General features: G+C 38.4%; 1 protein-coding gene across 1 annotated transcript in view; it reads right to left on the bottom strand.

The window, feature by feature from the left end:
* CLSTN2 (calsyntenin 2) overlaps window positions 1–24,606 on the bottom strand; it is a 257,372-nt gene extending 232,766 nt beyond the window's left edge. Inside the window, exon 1 of the mRNA XM_027729314.2 lies at window positions 24,589–24,606. Coding sequence (XP_027585115.2) covers window position 24,589 — 1 coding nt within the window. The 5' untranslated portion in view covers window positions 24,590–24,606. The remainder of the gene's footprint in view (window positions 1–24,588) is intronic.
* Window positions 24,607–25,122: the final 516 nt, after the last annotated feature.

Below are 25,122 nucleotides of genomic sequence, written 5' to 3'. Positions count from 1 at the left end.
TTTGTATTTCAAATGATGTAGAGCGTACCACTCTGATATAAAATCAGTCTGTGATTTGCAAAGAAGGCTTGGCTCAGAAATTAAAAAAGAAAAAAAAAGAGGCACATGTACAATGATTACTTCATTCAAAGATGGGGTGTGAAGAAATGAAAGTTACCACAAGATCAGAGAACCGTTTATATTGATTAGAGTTTAAAAGGATAACAAGAATAAAGAATCCCGTGAAGAGTTATTAGTACAGGGTAATCACCTCTAATGAGTTATCTTTAGAATATGCATTATAACATCTTGAGGGATCTCAAGGATATAATTCCAGGAACAGAAGGAAGGAGGTAGGATTTATGGAATATGGGTATTGACAGGAAGGGGAAAGTTCACCCATTTCAATACCAGATTTCTGTTTATGGAATAATTAGCTCATTTCCATTTCTTTTTTTTATCTCCAATCTTACATTGCTGAAATTGCTTCAGGACAGTTATTCTCACGAATATCCAGTTAACAGAAACGTGTGCCTTTACAAGTTCTATCATTAATTACCTTTCACGTGGGCATTACGATTTCAGCACATCAAGCAATTGCTGCTGACTGTGCAAATCAGATCAATGTTGCCTTAAGGTAAAAATAACTGATCAGCTCCGAAATCTGCACTGAGGTGCAATGCAAAGCAAGCAGCTTTTATGCCGTGTCCTTTTGAGTTTGTGATGCCCTGGGAGGCTCGTATGTCAAAACACACTCGGCTTAATTAAAACCAAGGTCAAATTAACAGTGCTTCTAGTTTATTTTATAAGTAGGTATTACATCCCATTTCCTAATATCAGCAAATTTGGTATCCAAATTTGAGCTGCAAAATTAGTTCTAAACTTCAGTTAATTTAATAAGGGCCATGGAGAGGTTAATATCTATTTAAAGGAATAAGAAAGTAATAGTGGGGTCTATACTTTCTCCTGAACCTCTTATACTGTGTCTGAGGTTCCTTGGTTTCCTTTGTAGCAAGAATTGCAGATAATTAACAGGAAAAACCCATTTATAGAAGACAGTGCAATGTACACAGACCAGAAGTAAAATATTTACAGGTTTTCTTCTTTTATCAGTATTGCAATAATTACAAGTAGGAAGAAAGGAGGGAGTGCTCCAAAAGTATAATGCAATGTAATGATTAGTTTATTTTCCTTCCCAGGAATGCTTCAGAGTCTGGTGTAAGCCTGGCTTTATTTCTTATTGTGAAAATAAGAACCTGCAACATAATGGAAGGTGTGCAAAGCTCTTAAATGGTCAGATTGCTGTGGGCATTTTGGCAGCTCTGTTATGTAGGAGACAATCACACTCGTTTAGAAATACTGTTGAATATACCAGAGAGCTAATGACCTTCAGAATTTGGGGAGAAGATCTGTTTCTGAACAGGTTTTACTTAATTTAGGGTACCTTCCACATTCCACAGACACGTCAATTTACATCTCAGGTTTGCCACGGATATGTCCCAAATCAGCACAGTTTGGTCAGACTTATAGCTCTGAAGGCACTTGATGGGATTAGGTACAAATTTGAAAGCTTGATCCAGGCAGTATTTGCATAGGACATTCAATACTTCTCTTACATTAGTCATCTCCAGTCAAAATCTCAGGAGTGGCTGCAATGACATACATTTCAGTGAAACAAGCTTGAAGTTTTCTGAGGCCTCTGAATACAGAAGAAAATTACTTGCTTTCAAATTACAGGCTCAATTAGGGAAAGAAAAGGATGATGGCCTCTGCTGCTTTTATAACTGAGGGTTGGTTTATCAGCATTAATGAATGACACTTAACCCAGGTATCCACAGAAAGATAAAACCAGTATATTTTTCTCAGAAACGATTCCCTTTAGTGACCTGTGTTGGAAAGAGCTTCTGATCTTGAACTTAAAATCTGTAATTATAAAAATAACAATCCTGCAAGGTCTAAAAACCTGACCAATTCATTACATTTGTCTTAAGGAAATGCTCATGATACACTAAAGACTTGCAGTGCAAAACAACCCTCTAGAGCTGCATTCCTACAATTCATGGGAGGTCACAGTGCTCATGTTTTCCTAAAATACTAAACAAAACAAGCATAAAAAAACAACAACAAAAAACCAAACAAACAAAAAAAAAACCAAAAAAACCCAAAACCAACAAAAAACCAAAACCAACAAACTCAACACCAAACCAAATCACCAAACCACCATCATTTGCTCTCCACCACTCACATCAACTCTTCTGTTCCTAAGTTCTCCCTCCCACCCCAAATGTGATGTCTTGGCTCTAAGGTGCTATTCTTGTTTTCATGTTCTTTACAAAAGCATGTGGTTTTGTCATCATTCAGTACAGTTTAACTCCCCTAAATTCACAGTCCATGGCAGACCTGTCATATGAATGTTCTGTCAATTTGTTTTTCAATTTGAAATTCATCATTCCCAAACTCGAAGCCCTCACTTAATTAAAGCCTCTTCACTCACTTCAATTACACCAGCACTGATCCTGTTTCTTCCCACACAATTCTACCATAATCTGGTTACTTCACACTGCAGCCATCATGTTTCTCTTTTAAATACTTAACCCCACAGAAAACTTTGAATATTTATAACATGCAGACTGAGCAGCTATCCAAGCGTTGAAGAAGGAATGGAAGAAAGCAAAGTATGCCTGTTGTTCTGAGCAGATGCAGAAAAGCTCAGGACCTTATTGTCACTTGAAGGGCTGCCTTTGGCTTGCACAGATATTGGACACTGCCATGTTGAGCACTCTGTTCTTCCAAAGGATAAAAACAGTGGATCACTTCAGTGGCCATCCTACACTTCCAGCTTACAAGCATGGAAATGACTACCCCAGTAACACATCCATGTACATACAGCACCTGGGACAGGTTGTTCTGCCTCAGGCAAGTCCTTAAAATAAACCAATTTGGTCCCCCCTTGCCTTTCTCCCTCTTCCCACTCTGTCTCCATGACATGCCATATCACAGCACGAAATTCAAGGTCCCGACTACATTTACTACCCTCTCAGTAACAAAAATTCTTTTCTTAACAGCATATTTCCAGTGCTTTCCCAATTTCAGTTTGAATGCTTCAGGTGATAACACTTCCACCTGAGAAACTCCTCAGTAGCACTAAAAGCATCTATTTCCAACATTTTTTTTCCTTGGTGTTTTTCTTAATGATACTTCTTGACTGCCTGCCTCACTGCTGAACATGTAACAAAATTGAGTTCTTTATCTGTGCTTACATACAACTAATTTGTTGACAAATAGATTAATGATACTATGTATGTTCTGCTTTCCATAGTTCCTATTTAATCTTTGAGTCTTCAAAATTTATCCCTTTTTCTTCTCAGTTTTCTGTAAATATTTATTTAGTTTTTCTATGAACCTGAAACAATGTAGCATTCCCAGTGTGCAATCAGAACTGTCTATAATCTTGCCCCTAAACTAAACTTGTGGTGTATTGCACCTACTGGTTCCTCCAATATTTCTCTTAGAAATCCCCACCTTTTCCTTTCTTCTGTTTTACCTAGTCACACATGTATCCTTTAAGTTGTTCTTATCCAGTGATCACCCTCCCCCCCCAAATATTCCATAGATCTATTTGGTATCATCTTTTTCCAGGTGGCCAGTACTTTTGATTTCTACTTCTACAACACAGATAAAGCTTCTGGTTTACATTCACGGAAAGATTTGTACTGTGACACAGATTCCCTCTTCCAAATGCCTAATAAAGTGAGAAATTACCTCATTTAACACATCACAAAACCTCATGAAACCCCACTGAACTAACTCAATCTGTCTGTGATCTTTCATCTGGTTTTCTGGAACTGAAGCTGCCAAGTATAAGGGCAAAAGCATTAGAGCCTCTAGAGACCCAAAGACCAAAGGAAGCAAAAAGATTATTTTTGAGACTAGGAGCAGAGAATCAAACATAGAAGCAAATACTGAGAGGTTCATCAAAAAAAGTATAGAGATTTTTTATGAATTTCCAAATGTGGAAAAGAACAATGCAATAGAAAAAAAAAAAAAAAAGATTTCAAAGTTATTTTACTTACGGTGCAACAACAATTAGGTTTTCCTGCTCTTTTATCCTGTATACAAAGAAGGTTTTTAACTAGACTTCACAGCTTAAAATTGATATTCCTTCTTTATATGGATTTATTTTACATGTTTACAAGCTGCTGGAAACCCATACTGTCCTCCAGCAGAAGTAGGGAGAACCTGTTAATAAAACAGAAGCCTCATTCTCAATTAGTGCAGCAATTAGAGCAATTATAAACAACTGTCACTCTCTAAAGAGTAAGTGATCACAGAGTAAAAGCTGTCAAGGTACATGGTGGCCTATTACATCCTATGTGACTTGGGAAGAACTGCAGATGTGACCTTCATAGATGGGCAGAGTGTTGTGATGGATTACATTTATCTTTGCTTTAGTTAGAAAAATCACAGAACAAGCACAAGCACTGATGGGTGGCTGTTCCTGCACACCCTCATAAAGCAAGACAAGAGCAGCTGACAGCAGGGGGCGAGAGCAGGTGTCACACCTGTGAGGCTGCTTCACGTCTGACCTCAATCCCCTGCTTGGAACTCGCTGCTCTGTTCAGCAACAGTGTTCAGCAACATACCCATTAGGCCAGGAAACAGATATAAGCTAAAAATGATTTAGCATTAATTAATAAAAATATGTCGTAAAGCAGCCCTCAGAAGTCCTGCAAAAGCATCTACTGGCAAATTAAACTGATTGAGGTCACCGGGCACATTAAAGCCACAAAGCCTCAGTACTGCAGTGAGGAATCACAAGGCCACGTGTTTCATGAGCACCCACAAACCCCTCAGGGGCAGAGCCACAGAACATTCATGCTCCTGGGCCACAGCAAACACAAGGAAATCTCAGTGAACAGACCAAACTCCGAGTATTCCATATTTGCTACTGACACATAAACATTCACTAGTGACTGGGACGGTATTTGCAGATTTACATGCACTGCCCTCTATGATACAGTGAAGTGGAACCCCAGAGTGGGATATTCTGACCTGGGCAGGGCTCTGAAACCTGCTCTTGTATTCTCTGTTGAAGGAAAAGGACCTGTAGAACCAGTAAATGAGTAACAAATACACTGCTCCCAGTCATCTATTTAAGTGAAATCACTCCTGCAGGATTTGCTAACAGATGTTTGAGCCACTGCCATGAAGGTCTTGTTATTCAGTTCATCAGGATCTAACTGAAATTACAGAATGCACTAAGCAAACCGTGCTTCAAAACAACAAAAACGGGTTTCTTAGCCTATTTGACCCATTTCTATTTTTAAAGCCTCCAATTTAGAGCCTGTAAAGATGTACACCTTTTCAGTGTAGGTGAATAGTGTCACTGATTTGAAGCACAAAGCTAATAATGCAATTAACCCATTACGGAATCAAAAAGTCAATTCCAAATTTAGGTTTTTAATTTAAAAACTGAATTACTCTGCAACACAACAGGGACGAAGGGCATTTAAACAAGTTCAGCATTTACGTTAATGTCAAACTACATATTGCATCTTCAAAGCTTTGCTTTTCCTTTTTGTGGTATGATCTTATATTTCTGCAGTTACATAATTGAATTTATTGAGCTAAATTACTAGAATGTAAAATAGGAAGTTGTCTGCAATTGTAACATTCTTTGAAAAAAAAAAAAAGGTGTTATAATTAAACTGGTAATAAAATGTGTTTGTACTGTGAAAATTTCAATTAAAAAAATATTCCAAAACAATAAACGTCTACTTCCTCAGCACACAAGAGCTACCAAGAGTGACAAGGTAACATCTGGAAGATGTATTGATAGTGGTAAAATAGTATTTTATGGAAAGTAAAACCACAAATTTTAAGAAAATAAAAACATTAAAATGGAAATTTTGGTATTATTCTGTACTTACATGAAACAGTCATATTTTCCCTCCATGCACCTCTCTTGGGATAGGCAAGAAACACTGCCCCTTCCCAGGTATTCCTAACTAAAAATTTAAATATACACTTAATTAACAAGGCAAATATACAGGATCACTTGAAATTTTGAATATTATCAGAGAAATGCTGTTCATTTTCACACTCACAGTCCCACAGGCAAACTCACAGGCATTCCACCTGCTCAGGCAGCCTTAAAAGGACCCCTTCTATCAGTTAATTGTACACAATCCCAAACACCATGTTTATGGTACCAATGGACCTCCTACAGTCCAGTCCCTTGTCCAGCAGCATCTTTGTTTTTACCTGCACAGGACAACAGTGCTTACTAGTTGGAAATAATGTCATATGCACATATTGTTTGAGCACTGCTAAACTTTCTGGAAAGAGAAGTCCACTCGTGTATGAGAATGAGCATTCAGAGCTGACCCAAAACCTGCATTCCTTTTAAAAGAAACTGGACTCTCAGATAACAGAAGGGTCCCTCCAGCTCTGGTCTCATCAGCTGCCTCAGGCTACTTCCCTTAAGTAAAACATGCCATGCAACCTAATGTGGCTCTGCTTCTGAATATTATCGTTTTGGAATGACCAGTCTTTGGGGTTCCTAAACTCAACCAAGTGCATTTTGCAGCCACATACCCTTTGCTGCTGTCAGCAATTTGAAACAGCCCAAGTAACAGGGGCAGAGGGGGGGAAGGATTCCAGTTCACAGGGGCATCCTGGGCTACACAGGGAAAGTGCAGAGGTGTGAAAGTTTCATTTCCTTTAAGGGGTAACATGTAACATACCTCCAGGATATTAAGATGAAAGCCATGTCACTGACAGGCTGGTTTATTGTAGTTCTCCCACAATCTCAGGGAGATTAAGAGGTTGTCAGAAAGATATCATGGAGTTGTTTTCTTTGATAAAGATTTGACTGCTCGGATCAGTTCAAAAAGAAGACAATTTTGTTCAATATCAATTTAGTCTCGGTTTGGCAATCTCTTTAGTCTCTAAGCACCAAGGTAAGCTGCTTAGGTCATCTTTGCAAGGAGTCAAGCAAATAGTCTTTGACAATACACTAATTACAAAGTTTTTAGCACAAAAAGAATCTGTAAGGTTTTGCAGCCCTAAAAAGTTGGCTATTTTCCCACAGTAAGTAGATAATGATTACATTTGTACCGAGTTAAAAAAAAAAAAAAAAAAAGCAAACCCCCCCGAATTAGTTAGAAACTACGCAAATTATTTCAATTTTTACAGAATAATTAATGCATATGAAATTTTCCAACATTTATCATCACTTCAACGTACAGCCAGATGACCAGATAACAAATGCACTGTCTGAAAGGAGGAAAGTTCCTATAAATCATCTGTGAAGTTAGATCTAGGCACAAACTGAGAAGTTTGTGTAATAGATTTACCTAAGAATAAAATCTGATGTCTTTAATACAACTTCTCTTCTATCAAAAACCATATTTAAAATATCAATTTGGGTAAAAATAATTATGTGCTTTTCGTAATTCTGCCTCTTCTAATGTTTGGAGGGGGTTTTCTGTTGCTCATTCGGGCTGCATTCATCTTTTACTGACACATTATAACAACAAATTTCAGGACGGGGAAACTGGAAGGATATGGCAGAGGAAGTGATCAGCCTACTGTTATGGTTTTTTCTTTAATTTTTTTTCCCCAAAGCACACTCCCACCCTGACAGCACGAGGGAAAGGACAGGTCTTTGGAGTGACCCTGTACGTTCTCATTCCAGAAGAGAGCAGGAAGTTTCCTCTGAGGAATGAGACTCAGCTCAGTATTTTGTGAACAGGGAAGCACAGCCTGTGGTCCTTCATAGGGACTCCTGAGCTACAGGCTTGAAGTGCCAGAAACTTCAAGAGAGAAAAAAGGAAAACCATTCAGCCTAAAGCTACGAAGGTGAACTTCAGCTCTAAGAAATGCACAGGAGGATCGTCTTCTTCCTAAGATTAACTGTTTGAGAACACAGCTATGAAAGGATGAGGAGCCTTTATAAGCAAATTTGCTGCACTAGCACTGGATAAAACTATTATGAAGCTAAGTGGGGGCCACTTTTGTCAAAGGTATACACTATACTAGCTGTTCCTAACTTTTAGGTTCTTGCATGCAGATTATTATCAAGAACCTTCATTAGTTTATTCAAACCCCTTCAATTAGAAATACATGTTAGACATAAAATAGCAGCCAAATTAAGCAGCAGTTTATAGGAAGAGCTGTCCTGCTGCTAATCCATACAGCATAAATCATCAAGAATAAAATTTGGCCCTGTGGAAACTTGCAGACTGCTGAAGCCAGGAAACTTGTTTGATTATCTGAACTTTGATTGTCTGTGTCAAGCAAGTGGTTCACAAGCTACTGCCTACAACCACCTTTGTGGAGAACAAAACCAAAATAGAAAGCAATTCTTTCAGCAAGATAGAAATAACATTGTAGTCATTTAATTCTTCTGGAATCTTTCTTTTATTAAATTTAGCTTTAATTTCATGTCAGGAATTGCTCTTTCTTTTTTCAGTACCCACTGCTGCAAAGGGCAAACACTAAAGGTACTTAAGCCGTGAGTGACAGATAAATAGCTGGGAAGTGTTCTATTTGGCAGGACCTCCCTTCTTCCACCCTACCTGCCCACTTTTGTATGGCCCTGGCAGAGCCAACTCCCCCCAGGACAGGTCACCCCATCCTCAGTGCATCCAGATAAACAGAGAGGAGGAGGAGAGGGCTAAGGAGCAGCACACTACCCCAGCCCACAACTGCCCTAAGTCTCTCTCAGCCCTCATTGTCCTCTGCTCCATCCAGCACCTCTGCCGACCACAGGGAGCATCAACCCCCACATTATTCCTTTCTCCTTCCTACACATTCCCAGAGTCTTGTAGCAGCTCCTCTCAACTTCACATCCATACACAGAAAATGCAAAACTATTTCTCAGTTCTAGTTGTCCTCCTGCTTGCCCATTTGTCCACCATACACTGGACAGCCCAAGAAAATGCAAGTTTTTTATGCCAAGATGACTTTTTAATTTCTTATTTTGATTTGTATGGCTTTGATATCTAAATAACATTGTTAAGTGGTGTAAGATTCCTAATTTTCTACTAGTTCTTAAACAAGTACTAGGAAAATAAGTGAGGTTTTTTGGCATATATTGTACTTGCTAAATGTAGTCTCAGGTATGAAACACAGTAACCTATTCAATAGCTTTCATCTCATATGGAATGAGGTGTTGATGAAAACCAGTTTAGAAGTCTGGATAGCAGGAAACACAAAAAAGCTGTTTATTCTGACTCATGTTATGTAAATAGCAACAAGAGATGGGCAGACTTTTCAGTCTAGGGGCTGGGACAGGAAAGTTCTATTTGGAAAGTCATTAACAGGTTCACAAATTCTAAAACCCAGAAATGAGGCATTACCAGTATAAATTGGCTGGGGTTTTGCTGGGGTTTTCTTAGGGTTTTTTTTGCTGCTGCTGTTAAAACAGCTAGAGGCAGAGAGCACCCCAAAAGGGGAAGAGAGCATTTAGAGGGAATTTCAACATTTTATAACACTGAAGATGGTTTACAAAATGGCTAATCATAAAATACACATTTTGCTTTCAGATCTTACAGAGGAGGTGCCTGTGCTAAACTATACCCTACACTAACTCCAGATCAGCATTATGAACTCAAAATCTTCACATAAACTACTTGCTTCTTGCACAGATTTACATGATTAAGGAAAGTGTACTAATGTGTCCCAAGGCAGGTATGTTTGACAAAATTGGGGTTAAAAGTACATTTAAATCTACGCACACAAAATGCTTCAGTTCTTCATGTACTAACCATCCCACATAAGAAACCCTCACTTTTGAACATGATTTATGAAAAGTCTCACGTCCAACACAACACAGCACAGCTGTTTGTTAGCCAACAGCAAAATGTGCTTGCAAACACAGTACCTTAGTACTCACCATTGGTTACTTCATGCTGAAATACAGATGGTCACTTAGAAACTGATCCACCAGACAGTGGGAAGGGGTTTTCTGAAGGGATTCCTCGACCTTTTCCAAGAAATGAGCACTTAACTCAGTGACCTTTCGCAATATTTTCTTAGCCAGCTGCAGAATTACTATTTTCTTTTGTCTTTTTCTAACATACCCTTTTATGACTTCTGATCTACTGAAACAATGAACTGTGTAAGAAGAAATAGAGAATTTACTACTCCCTCTAAATTTCATTGTGCTTCTTTTCATGTTAAAGAACCATCATTTTCACAATTACCATCCTGGAACAATCACAGATACAACTGAAATATCCTTTTTAGAAGGAGTACACAAAGCTCCAAGTTCCATAAAATGAAAAGTTCAGCTTGAACTGTTCCAGACTGAACAGAAATCTGCACTTGCTTTAAACATTTCATTTTCACAGTTTCAAATTGAAAGTAGAGAGAAACCTAAAATCCCTGAGTTCCCAGCTCTGCTAGCCAGGGAGGAATCCCATTAGGTTTCCAGAAAATGCTTATATGAATATGCCCTGATAGAATGCTGGGTTGGCATCTCCCACTGAAAAGCATTAAAGTAGAAAAAGTCTACTTAATTCTCTTAACTGGTTCTAATATGCTCTCATTTCAATTTCTAATTCTACTTCAAATTGTAATAACTGAATCTCATTGCTGCTTCTGGGTTTTTTGGTAGATTAGAGAGCTGTCATGAATCTCTCCAACTCTCCCCTGTACTGGCAGTTACATAATCAACTGACCCTCAGCTTTCCATACAATAGAATGCCTGGACAGATGGAGGTGATCATAAGTCTCAATGCAAAGGATTTTCCCTACACCTTCCTCTTAATTGAAAGGACTAAAATCTGTATATTCTGCTTTACACGAGAGCTGTTTATTTGGATAGCTCAGTTGAGCTAATTCTTTTATTCAGCTATTTGGAACATATCACTGTTCCTCTTCCCTGCCTTACCTCCATTTTTCCTTTCTAGATAAACTATTAAAAGAAAAGGTAGAACACAGTTGGTTTATAGCTTAAAAATGTCCCTTATCCCAGCAAACAGAGCTCTCAGTCAAGCACAAAACACGAGGTGCTCACATGCAGACCCCCCTCCTGGGTTCTGGAATGCCCCTACATTCAGCCTGCACTGTCCCTGCAGTCCCCTCGGGGATGTCACCACCAGCTTGAAAGCAGAAAGTCACAGACTCACATCAGGTATCTGTGACAAACCTCTATAAAGCTTGAACTCCTGCAAAGTTGTCTGTAACAAAGCAGAACAGAAGTTCGAACTAACCACCCATCCTGCAGCACTCCTCACCTTGTAACTCAGTCTGCTCTTAACCCTCCAGAAAACAATCCTGATGGATTTTTCTACCTTTAGTAACTGCACTGCAGGATCACAAAAAGGCTGGATTAGTCACCTGAGTGACACTTTTCCTTTGAAGTGTCTCGAGGGAAAGGACTGTTCGTGAATCAAGAACACATTAGCTTATCCCAGAGGTGCCTGAGACAGGGGGACTTCAGACTGCAGCTCACTCACAGATAAATTATCTCGATGGTTCTTACAGTTCTGAGCCTTTGCCATGTTCAATTCCATAATCTCCCAGCATGGCACAACAAAGCATGGATGCACATCAGGAAGAACATAGATTACTTTCTTGTTGGGTCATATCAAAATTAATTAAATCCCTTTTCCTTCCTTCCTTCCCTACCCTCACCAAAAAAAAAAAAAAAAAAAAAAAAAAAAAAACAAAAAAACACACAACAACAACAACAAAAAAAAAAACCACAACATGAAAGTGCACTCTTGGGAACAATTCATTTTAACTTCACTAAACTTGTGCAACCATCAGAGTGCACCATGGCAGGCATGGATGTGCTGGGCCATATCCAAAGCAAGTTTTTATTTACATAATAAACTGATTTACTATATATTAAACAAACAGCTGCAAGTACATGGAATTAGATGAAACTTTTATCATGAATCTTGAAAAGAAACACAGCAACAAATTTCCTCACGGAGCAGATGCTGGCCAAACCAGGCTCCTGGTAAGGATTTGTTTACTCTTTTCTTAAGATCCACAAGCATTATTGTCAAAAGTTTTTTAATATGATTTTTTTGTTGTTGTTTATTGGCAGTTTTTTTCTGTAGAGCAATTAAGACAAAGCTTGATTGCGAGGAAAGCTTAATTTGCAAAGAGAAATACATATTTCATGAAAGCTGATAAAGTGTTTCTAATTGTGGAAATTGCATTACCTCCAAAAAATGCTGTAATCTCTTCTTTTGGGGAGGAGAGACAGATTTTTCTGTACACTAAATATCCACTCCTATTGAACTAATCAGCTGGTGATGCATGAAATTAGACTTCACCTGTCAGGGTGACCTTGGGAAGGTCTTTGTGCAACCTGTTATTTATCATATGCTCCATGATAATTCATCAGGAAGGCCACAGAACTGGACACAGACATAACACCTAACAAAAAAACACATCTCTTTTTTTTGTAGCTACATATTGTTATAGTAGCAAGTCACAACCACCTGTTGAATCTTAACTTTTCTTATAGTTTTTAAGAGATGGAAAAGCTCTTTAAATATAAAAGCCTTACAAAAATTCTCTTTTTTTTTTTTAATTTGGTATGCTTATATTATTATCCAATATTCCACATCTAGGTTGGTCAAATTACCAGTTGCTATAATGAAATCCATGTGGGTACAAACAAGTCACATTACGGCATCTTGTACTACTGAGCCTCCATGAGGACAAGGAGCCTCCATGCAGCTCCTGTTTCTCCTGAAACATGAAAAAAGTTAGGAAAAACCCCTTGTGAATGCAACTACAGTATTCAGAGAGTGAAGGAATCCAGGTCATATGTCAGTGATCCAAGACTTCACCTGGTTGTCTGAAAATCCTACATTTGGTAACGTAGCAGACTGAGAGAGTGGGAAAACAAAATTAACAGTACTTTCCGTTTAAATGAGAAGTCCTTGGGCTTTCAGTAGGAAAAACAGTTGTAGTTTTATTTGTAGAAAATAAAAAGCAAGTGGCCACTATAAATTTGATTGCAAAAAACAAAATAGAATAGCTCAAACACCTGATAGGACAGATAAATGATTAGCTAATGAACAGGGCCCTGGATCAGTCATTTTTTGCTGGTAGGCACAGGACACATGATCTTGACAAAACATTACACAGCCTTTGGTTGCAACACACCCTTACTTTTTCAGTATGTTTTCTCCCTTTTCTGTGGTTCTGCATAATCTGACACAAACTCTGTACAATTATTTCTATGTACTTTAAAAAGCTGAGTGTCTCCTACAACTTCAGAGGACATTTAAATGCCAAGGGAACAATCCAACACAGAAGGAACATATCCATATCTGTATCTATATATACGATCTCCACTTGTCCTTAATAAAAAATTAAGAACTCTACAAAAGCAAACACAACCATGTTAGATCACCCACTTTCCTCATAAAGCAACTTACTGAGTTAAATACATAGTAAATTGATTTATAAACTGATCAAAGGATAGGCGAGGAAGAGAGAAGATAAGCTCTGACACAGCTTTATTTATTTTTTTAACCAGGCAGTCCCTGTTTCTCTGTAGTGTCTCATCCATCCAAGCACATGTGCTGCAGGCTGCTTGACTGGGAGGATGAACTTCAGCATCCACGACTGAACAGGCAGCCTAATCACCAAACAATCTTCCATTAATTCTTGCTGTGATCTTGTGTGTAAGCTGGAGCTTTTTGATCTGATGTGATACAGGAATAACAGGTGATTACCCATCAGACTTTGTGAGCCCCACGTAGACAATTATCACAGCATTGTGCTTAAATTACAGGCGGTTCTTAAGTGAAGCATTTTCTGGGAGACTTGTGTGATAACCAAGTGTAAGCATTGACTTGCCAAGTGAACCAGAACACATCTCTTAGGACAAGGAGCTAAGTTAACTCAGCTTTCTGCATTACTAGATTTATGCCTGGGGACTAACAGGATCAAAGAGTCAAGTCTAGAGACACTCTCCTACTCTTAGCTGGTCTGTCAGACATCTCTTTCTTCCCCCAGGAGAATGGCTCAGAAGGAATATTGCAAGCTGAGGCTCTGGCTGTGCCACAGGGTCTTTTTTGATGAAAGATTTCAGCTCACTGTGCAGAGACCCATTAACAGAGTCCAGTCAGAGTGGACTGCAGGAACTTACTTTCCTAGTGTACTGTCATGGTTTAAATTTTAGCAAAGCAGTACTTATTTTAAGAGAAAACTGGAGAAACTGGAGTGGGGTTTCGAGCTGGTTGGGTTTCAGTTCAGCCCAGACAGAATTCTGGACGGAAACAACAGAATTCTTTTGTGATGAAAAAGATTTGGAAGCACTGATAAATATTTTCATCAACAGATCTTACTGCTTTCACCTAGCTCCAGATGTACTAAAACATCCTGATAAACTAAAATGTGGACTTGAGTAAAAATCAGTTTAAAAATGAAAAATATTTAGATCAATTTCTTGTAATCTTTAAAAACCAAAACTTTTCATGTGTGGAGAAAAGTTAAATGCCTTTATTTAACTCAAGGCTTATAATATACACAAGGTTAAAAAAACCTGATGAAATTTCAGAACCTAGCAGTGTAACAGAATCCCTATAATTCCTATAAATACTCATTTTTATTGACTCTTGCAGCAGTATCTTCTAAGTACAGGCCCAGAAAGGTGCACAGAAAGCTGAGTTTCCTTAAACTGTTCAGCTAGAACTGAGATTTTTCTAAACTTACTATATTTACCCACAGGGGCTACCAGAAACATCAAGGCAATTTACTGTTATTAGGGATGCCCCCACCTTCCCTTCTCTCTCAGGCAGACAAACACCAAGGCTGGCAGAACAGTAGGCAGAGTAGAATCAAGACTAAATTATAATAGCAGAGAAGTTTTCACTTCAGTGTTTTCTTCACATTAATCACATTGCAGACTCTTCTGTGAAAAGGAATGATGCTACACCACCTTCCTCTTAAAAGCCATTCCTGTGCAATTTATGCTTCAAGGTAAAAGCAAAAAAAACCAAAAATAACCACCACCACAAGAAAATGAAAAAGGCTCCAAGGAAAAAAATAATCAGCCATGTCATGCCCCCTCACAAAGAATAATTCATTACATTTCAGTAAATTATGGCCTTGAGTCCACTAAAGTCATAATGAAATTACAAGGCTATATTTATTCTATCCATTTATGAAAGAGAGGAAATGCTGAAGCACAGAAAGGCTTTTCTGTTCAAGGTTTTTCTACATTATTAACAAATAAATGCTAGGTTTGTATTTGGAATTTGATAAAGATTACCAGTGTAATTTCACAGGTTTCTAGTGACACGTTCAAGAAAACTGTTTAACTGAGAACTCAGCTGACATTTGGCTTGCAAAGCCTTTGAACTAGCAAGTGCATTAATTCCACTGCAAACATCCTAAGCCCACAAAGGTTTATGCTATTGTTCCTGAATTATCCACAAGCTTTGAATTAGCACACGAGAGACCTCCCAGAGGGTCACAGATCATTGATTCTGCCTAGACCAGTCTTGAGCATGCTGATCAATAAGAGACATAATTGGAAGGTCTCAAATAATTGGAAATTTCAAAGGACTGCTGCAACCTCTACAACACACAACTGGTCTAGAAGCGTATAAAAATATCAGAGTCAGAAGGGAGTTTAAAACAATGCTCTAGTTTCAGTTTTTAAAGACTTTTCCCATTCAGAAACATTTTTCTTCATCATTGGTGGCCGGCAATTTCCCCTACAGTTTTCTGAACAAAATTACTTCAGGATACGAATATTCAAGATTTGAAAATTCTTTTCTAATTTACATTGGAATAGCTCTGTCGATTTCTGTGACAGAAAACAGAAATAGCAAATATGCTTTAAGGATTTTTTTTTTATGGAACTGGCAAACTTTAAAGTGAAACCAAATCCATACAAATTACAAGGTTCATAGTACATCCTGGTCTTGCTGAACAATAAGAGTTCTAAGAGTAATAAATTTGCCCTGTCCCTGCTCTCCTGACATCAGAATTTTTTCTAAGCTTTGAGCTCAGATGACATAAGGGACATGCTGGTGGTGCCAAAGAAAGCACAGGACCTGAATACCCCATCATCATATGCCAGTACCAAAGTGCAAGAACAGTAACACCACAGTGGTTTTGATGGGGAAAAAATGAGCTGCTGCTGAGGTGTTACCTAATTTTCAGGACAAATTTCAAAGGCTCCACCAATTGCCTAGAAAGAGGTACCGTTTAATCTTGTTACATCTCTACACTGTTTCAACATAAGGAAATAAAAAAGCAAAGGGTTTGACTGTTCTTTTTTTGTACCTTTTACTGCCTGTACTTTTGATGGCAACATCACCTCCTGGCAGCCTCACTTTTAAAATGCTGCTCTTCAGCATATTTTTATTGTTGTTAAAGCCTCAATTCTTCCCCAAGCAGGTCAGACTGCTGTTCATCATCTCCTTGAATGCAGATCTTTATGTGAAATAGGAATTAACTGCCAATGAAAAGATGCACTTTAAGATGGCTCATTTCTTGTTGAAGTAGGCTGACAAGAGAAAGGAAAAACTTCCAGCAGAGTGCTAAGCAGAAGTCAGATCAGCCACAGGATAACAAGACTCTAGTGCAGATCTTATGATTTGTCACACCGAGGAATGAATATTTCATTCTGCCTGGGGATGCCATCAGGAGCCCGAGTGCTAAAAACTATACAAAATACTTCTGTCCTAAAACTACCTGTCCAGGATGATGATCTCTTTCAACTGGAGATCCAGGCTGGCAGAAAAAGGCATGTGGTTACACCTGCCAGGCAGTGCCGGGTGAGCTCCCTGCCCAGGCTCTGTGTGTAATTCCTGAAGAAAACACACTTTGCTCCCTGCACTGGGAGACAGAGGGTCTGGGGCAGGAAGGGGACAGAGGAAGTCTGCAGGGATCTGTGTTTGTTCCCTTCTTTAATTTCTACCTGAATGAGCCATGGGAAGGCTCTGCTGCAGATGTAAGCCCTGTGCAGAATGTGCAGCCGGACTCCATCCAAAATATCCTTCCTGGCTCCCATCAAAAGTGACCACAAAGCTCGGATTCGTGCTTTGGAATAAGAATGCTTTTACATAAGAATCAAGAAAGGATATTCAGCCCTACAGACAAGTTAAGAGCACAGGACTGAAATGCTGTGCACCACAGAGCAGTGGCCCAAGGCCCTCGATAAATAAAGCTTTCTGCAGGAGTCAGTGGAGGGCAAACTGTGCTCGCAGCTACAAGACAGACAAAGGCCGTGTCCTAACTTCACATCCACCACGGACTTGAGACTTTCTTCTATTACTCATACTGGAAAATTAATTGCAGCCACAAAATATATAATATAACAATGTAATTCTGGAGAGCATTAATCTACTTTGCAGTAAATATACATCTTTTTTGATAAAACACATGAGAGATCAGACCAGTTAAATATTATATTCCACCCTGTTCTAGCAATAGGGCTCCAATGGAAAAGTAGCCCCAAAACAGACAAGCACTTCCAACACCCTCAGAAAAAGGAAAAACAATTCATCTTCTGGAAAGTTCTTAAATATTATGCTCAATTGCATTTTTTGTTGAACTATCCCATCTGGAAGTGGCATTTCAAAGAACTGAGAGGATAACTAAAACAAACAGCTTAAAACACAAATCTTGAAACTCAGCATTTCTCCATGTTTAACCATCCTAAATCCATCCTAAAATATGAATCAGTCAATAATGCAAAGCAAGACAGTCTGTAACAGGAAGGAAAAGAGAATTGGAAACAAGGCCCAGAAAAGTCAAAGGAAATACTACATTTCAATAGGAGTGTGATGAATTTTAAAATATTGAAAGAGGTAAAAAAATCGTATCCCAGTTGTAATTAATTGTCTTTGAAACTATAAACATTCTACATTTCTACACATTTCCTAACAAACCTTTTATTTAGCCATTGATGGCATTTTACAGTTTCTCTCTCTGATAACTTTTAATGCCAAGTATTTCACTGTGACAGCTGGCGAGAAATCAGCTTTGAGTTTTCTCATTAAAAGTAAAGTTATGTTAGTAGCCAAATACTTGAAAATGTGAAATGTTAAAATTTAACAATGGGGAAAAGACTTGTTCCGACTTAAGAAAAAAGCCAGAACTTGAAGTTTGTCAGAACCAGTGGTTTGTTACTATTTAAAAGGAAAAAGTTGTAGGTGTTAAAAGGTTTATCAGGATTAACAAATTGCCAAGAAGCTGAGGGCAGAAGGTGAAAAAGAACAAAGAAACAACTACACAATCACCATTTGCAGTACAGGTCTAAGTTGTGGAAAATCCGCTGCATCCTCTCTTAAAATACTTTCTTCTAGCCAGTCTCTTTTTCCCACTATCCTCTTATGGTACAACTTCGAATTTATTGTTCATATTTTGCTTACGTTTTAAACATACAGACATGTTTTCTTTGGGCCATCTCACTCTTGGGTCTCCTAGTGAGAAAGAAGCTATAAAAGCACACAGTGCATCCACCACCACCCTCCAGGACAATTCTATTTATGCCAGCGACTGAAAGCACAACCTTCATTTCAGCCTGAACAGAACCAGGGCTTTTGGCTCAGGGGCACAGCAGAACAAGAGACAACACTGAGACACAGAGGAGGTTCCAACCAGCTTTTCTTTCCCTATCACAACTCAAGAAGCAAATGTAAATTTGGGAGCAATGATGGGGTTGAAGATTCAAGTGGAAGTTCTTGGGAAGGATCTGACCTTCCTGAGGTCACCTCAATGCATAAGAAATGTCATCTGAGAGGACAGTTCAACCTGCTGATTGGTGACCCTCACCAGCCCTCAGGGTAATGGAGCCACAGTTTCCCCCCATTCAACCTTCATATCAACATTTCCAGATCCAAAAATGTAATGAATTCTCCATTATAACAGCTCCATTTTTTCTCTGATTGATAAATTTCTTTTACCATTTTCAGGTTTTGCCAGTGATATATTCAATTCCTTTCATGGACTTACTACTAACATTCTAGAGAACCAATTAAGTTAGACAAACAAAAACTTAATTATTTCACTTTAAATGTGCTGTGAAATATTTTAATCTCCTGGAAACATTCTAGGATAAGTTTAGTTTTATACAAATTAACCTTTTCTTTTTTCTCTTGAATACAGCAAGAATTTTAGTTTGCTTTTTTTTTAAAGTGTTTTTACGTATCAAAGAGCACACTTGCAAAAGATTTTTTTAAATTCTTACAAGAATAATTTAAAAACTATATTAATTTGCCCTCATCTGCTCAGAACACAAGGTGAATGGTTAAAAAAGAAGGCAGGGGAAGTGGGAGAGATTTAGAAATGTAAAAACGTACTCATAACATAACCATGTGGAAATATGACAAATTTATGGGGAAAAAAAGAAAGTTGTGACAGAACATTGAGTCTTTTTAAAGTGAAGTCCCCAGCTGTAGTGGTTGGGCAAGCAAAAGTCCAAGTGACTATTGCAGCCACAGTTACGTGACAGTATCCAAAATGTGGCACCTTAAACCCACCAGTTCAGTGTCTCAGGCCTCCTCCAGCAACAGCTGCAGCCCTGGTCTGTGCCACTCAGTAGTGTAATTACTTAACAAATCAAATCATCTCTTCCCCATCAAGGTCAATAGATGGGACCACAATACAGAAATCCAAGGTAATGTGAGGACGAAGAAGAGGGATCACCTGGGCTGCAATTCTCAGACACAGTCTAGTCACTTAAACTGGGGGGAAAATGTAACCTAGATAGCAATTCTCCATGAAATTAAAAGTTATAATAAGTGGAACAAGCACCTACAGGAGGAAGGTAAGGAAAAAACACCCAAAAAACTGAAGTTGATACTCTCATAAAACACAACATTCCTGTTAGCCACCACCTCCTTCTCCATTTCTAAAAATATTTCATAAAACATAAAAAGGAATAAGCAGCATTTGGATTCTGCTATTTATTTTTAAAAATACACTGCCTTTTGGGCAGTTTTAAAGTCTGATAAAACACCCTCTAAACCATCTTATATTCTGAGTAGACAGAGGGGTGAGGTCAACAAGGATCAAGATTAGAAAAGCAAGATTCTGAAAAAAATGTCATAAGAGACATACTGGAGTTTGTATGGGTATAAAAATACAAAAGATCTTCAAGAATTTGCTCTGTAAAAACCTTGTGAGTGCAAGTGCTGCTGGAAGTACCTATTACCAGAAGATATCCCATTCTAATGGACATTCACTAAATCTTTCATTCTTAATGGAAAACATTGCCTTTGGGGGACATGCTTTTACAACAACACTATTTCTTCAGAAATAAAACTCACCTCATTCTTAGATTAACAAAGCGATTTTACTTGTGCCTGGTTTTTTTCAGAGGAAAAAGAATAAAGGCTACTAAAATATCCCAATCATAACAACAACATATTGCAATAAGTGCTAATTAGACATATCCCAAGCCATGCAACATTCCACCTCTACGCAACACAAATGGGATCACGCTGTACTAACTATCACAATTAAGTATTCACACAGGTTATACATTTGGTAAAGTTTTATGCAGGCCAAAATGAAGTTTTATGAAAATAATTTATAACTTTATGTTGCTTCTGGCTCTTGCATCCAATACTATGAAAGTGAGCACTAAGGGGAAGCAGGATACAGCTCAGAGACATTAATTCAGGTGACAGAATCAATAGACAATATTTACTGGTCAGCAGAGTATCAGCCTTAGCTTTACGACCGAAATCAAAATTATTGACAACAGCAATTCAAATAACTCACCCCTCCCACTGTTACTGGAACTTGCTCTCCTTTGGCATTAATTTCTTTAATGGGAGCTTTGAGAATTCTCAAATCCAGACAGCTTATTTAGGTGTTTAATTTTAGGCACCTGTACTCGCTGTGATGCAAGATCCGAGAGAGATTTGTGCATGTTTGCCCCAGTTCACTGAGCCTCCTCAGAGCAGCAAGCAGGACACCTGGCAAGCTTCAATACAGATATTGTTGTTTAATTATGTCTAGCTGAGCACATTCTGCCCCATACAAGATTTTATAGCTCTTGGTTTCAGAACCCAAGTCCTGGTGTGGTTTTACCACCAATTAGCCCTAGATTCCCTCAGCCATCACAGTCACTTAAAGCACACGATTTCAGCCAATCCATCACCAATACAAAAGTCATCTGTAATTTGCCAGTGTCCCTTAGTACATCTGCTGTTTCACCTCTATGCCTGAAATAAGATGACCACTGCTTCTGCTTTTTTCCTTCCTTTTTTATCTTTCTCAGCACTTACCTACTCACATACTCTCCTGTTCAGAAAGAGGTATCCCTGTGTGTATTCCAGATAACAGAGCATTCATTTAGAATCATTCTACAGATGCAAACTCAGTGGCACAAACCAGAAGTTTAAGTCTCTACAATATTCCCTGAAAGGTACAAGGTTTATTCCAATAGAATAAGGTTTATTTCTCAATCTAAGCTTTACTGCATTAGTCTGTGTGGTACCACTCCACAAAAAAACAAAGGCAGTATTTAAGGTGTATCCAAAATACATTTTTCCTGTATCCAGAAACGAGTTTTCTAAAATAGTGCTTATTTTCAGTTAGAACGGCATTTTCTTATTGTGTCTGTGAAATAGTCTGCAGATATGGAAATCCACTCATAGCAACCACAGGTAGGTTTTAAACAAAACTCTACCATCAACCACATGGTCTCTACTCAGAGGGATTAACTAAGCAGCAGAATGATGAAATCATCCCATCACCACATCCCCTCAAACCCAGGCTGCTGCAGGAGGCACAGCTCAGAAGGAACACAACTTGTTCAGACTTAGTCACCAAGATTTGTCAGGTACAGTGCTTTGCTCACATTAACTCAGATTATTACTTTTTTTAATCCACATGCAAATTCATGATTTTTTTCTGTCTGGATAACGTAAAGTATTCAAGGAATTGTGTTCCCTTGGTTTTATTAACAGGGTATTTTATACTCCAGCTCAACACCTCAACAGGTTACTGTAGATAAGCTGATCCCCAGCAAATTAATTGACCAACTTCTTAACTTGCAACAAATGTAAGGTAAACTGTCTCATCAAGAAAATACAATGCCCTTGCTGTGAAGGTTGATACAAGTCTTGAAAAGGGAAATATTTATCTTGAAGAATTCATCTCATCCTTCAGATACTCTACACCATTCTTTCCCTCATAGTACACCCCTCTTCCAAGTATTTTCAGGTGACAATGTCCTGCCCACACTTCTCACCATTACCAAGTCACAGGTAATGGTGAGACATGTAAATATACACATATTTAACCAGCTGGCTTTTGCCAAGTAGTTTTTTTTCCTAAGATTTCCATCTGCTTCAAGTTGTGAATGAATGCTAACTACAGACTTCACAAGATATTATCCCCATTAAAATCCTACTCAATGTATCAAGACATCCATGGTTCATTAACTTCATTGTTATCTGTGTTCAAATGTTCACAAAACACAACACTTCCTAGAGGAAGAGACAGAATATAACCTGAATTTTATATCCTTTACTATTTAACAACATAACTTTAAACTAAGTATCATTTGGACCAACCAAACCTGTTTTGTGCTATGAAAGAACAATTTACCCTTTCAAAAGGGAGCCCAGCTCTGTCTCAAATCTGCCAGACTACTCCCTGCAAAGGGTACCACCAAAACCAAAGCAACTAAACTGTTTCTATTTTTTTATAAGAAATATCTATTCCTCTGCCTTCAGAGATCCATATCCTCACTGCCATCTTGCCTTTCCTTAGGCAATTCAAACCAGCAGTTTGGGGTTGGGGCAAACTCCACTACTGCTGCTGAGGTTTGTATTTCTGCAGAGAGATTGTACACTGAGGTGCACAGGGATAGGGTGAAAAATAAAGTAGGATATAGCTGTTCTTCCAAGGAGGACACGTGGCTCAGACTGGGAACTCTGGGTCGTGGACTTTGGTCCCCGTCCTGTGTCTGTGACTTGAACTGGCCAATAATCAGACAAATGCAGGAAGAACAACTGAGATTTACAAGAAGTGAAACAAAGTACCAGGAGTGTTACTTGGAACGAAATTACAAATAATAAGCGTTACTTGTCCCAGAGTAACAAAGTCTAAGCTCAAACACTCATCTCATCACCAGCTCAGCCTTCAGAGCTCTCAAAAGATGCTTTGGATGCTCAGCCAGCCTAGAAAACAACCTGGTTTAAAGCAGGACACACATTTCTGCTGGGGGAAGTAAGAGAACCTGAATTCCTGATCTCAATTTTTAACCATGAAAAAGAGACTTAGGCCTCAGGACACAGTACCACAATTGCTGCTGCTTCTGCTCATGATTTGCAAGCATTTTCTTATTGTTAAATTACCACTATTTGCAGCATACCAAATGTGCACACATGGCACTGTGGAACCTCCAGCAGCTCTGAACAGTCTGCACAATAATGAGATGAAGTGCTGATTATGTTTTACTGCAGTTGCTCTTTCTAGCAAATGCCTCAGAAACTGCAGTGGTGCAACTGCAATATGTTGATGATCAAGTCTTTCACACCATCCTGACACTTTAGGAAGTTACCCGGATTTTTATTTATTCTGTAAGGAAAAATATGAACAATATAATTATTTGGCCTCCTTTTGTCACTTCAATATCACATCAACTTTATACCCCAAAAAGAAAACTTGCCTTTCTGTTTTCCCACTCTTCAAATCTCTCAGCCCAGACTGAAGCAAGCAATGGGAGTTGCCAAAAGTGTTCTCTCTTTCAAAATAATCAATCCAACTCACTCAATATAACTTTTATACTGGTTTCCACTAAATAGTGTTACAAATTTGATCTTGTCAGTTTTCAATGTAAATGGCAAGGTGCTACTGATGAGACATTTTATACTCAAGTCAGTTTGAAAATAAAATACAATTGCAAACGGCATTATTTTTATTCATAAGATCGTACAGGCATAGAATAAATTAAGTCATAAAGAACCCTTTAAGGCCACCTGCTGCAACCACCAAACTAAAGCCAAATCTGAAGCTAAATACACTGGTTCAGGGCCTTATACACCCTGGTTTGAATATCTCCAAGGACAGAGATTCCGCATTCTCTCTTCTCCCTCTTTATGTCTCTTGTGCATCCCTTGGGCTTTCCTTTCCAATTTTACATTCGATTTAGGCAGATACAACAAATACATTTTTATACACTTATTTGGCCTAGAACCACAGAATTAAAACTCATTAAATGTATGAAACCACTTCAAAATTCTATTTGCATAAGCAGTTTTTATTCAGCTTTAGAAACTGCTGAGCCAACGTACTAAGATGACTGGAAAGCAGGTATAGGTACAATTCTGCTCCCAACTTTACTGTGCCTTAGTCATCTTCCAGCCATGAAAACACTGGGTTGCAATCCCAGAAGGACAAGATTGAGTTTCTCTCTAGAAGGCTCTGGGATCTTGTCACCTCTCAGTTCCATGAAGTGAAAAATTTCTTCCCAGTAATGGATGTGTGGAGGGAAGCTATATGCAGGGTGATTCTCCTAGATCTGAAGGGATTTAAAACCCTAAAACAGAATTTAAAAGCCCACTAAAAATCCAGACACATTCTTATATTTTTATGTTATTAATTCGGGAAACTTGAGAACAGAATCTTGAAAATTAAAAAAGCACCTACTGTGATTAAGATAAGCCTGTGTCAGGCAGCAATCCTTCTTTGTTTCTTCTGCATCCCAGAACTTAACCTTATGGCATCTGAAAATTCAATTGCATTAAAATTTGTTTAAAATAAAATCTCTAAAAACCAGTTATTTACAGATGACATTGCAGTTTGAGATGCAGAAATTGCGCCTTTTTCTGAAGGATGCTGAAGTAAAAAAATTGCAAGCAAATAACAAGAGATTTACATTGGTTTCCACTTTCTTCTTTCTCTTCGAAAAGGTTTTCCAGGCATGCAGCCCCCCTTCTGCCCCATCTAGACTTCACAGCCAATTCTTTTATCAGATCTGTGAGGAAATCTGGTTTGTACTCTCTGCTCCATTACAAACACCTCATATCCTTGAGGGTATGATATAGGAGATACATCCTTCATGGCAAACCTCCAAGTAACCATCTGACTCCTCCATGTCCCTTAACATCATCTTATTGAGAGCTCTGTTTTTTCCAATGTCCTGCCTCTTCTTGCTGCCATATGATGTCACAAAACCTGAAC

The sequence above is a fragment of the Pipra filicauda genome, unplaced genomic scaffold (assembly GCF_003945595.2).
Source record: "Pipra filicauda isolate LSUMZ 115617 unplaced genomic scaffold, ASM394559v2 scaffold146_size1912638_pilon, whole genome shotgun sequence".
Taxonomy (NCBI): domain Eukaryota; kingdom Metazoa; phylum Chordata; class Aves; order Passeriformes; family Pipridae; genus Pipra; species Pipra filicauda.
The sequence above is the reverse complement of the archived record's forward strand: the minus strand, read 5'-3'. Positions and strand labels throughout refer to the sequence as shown.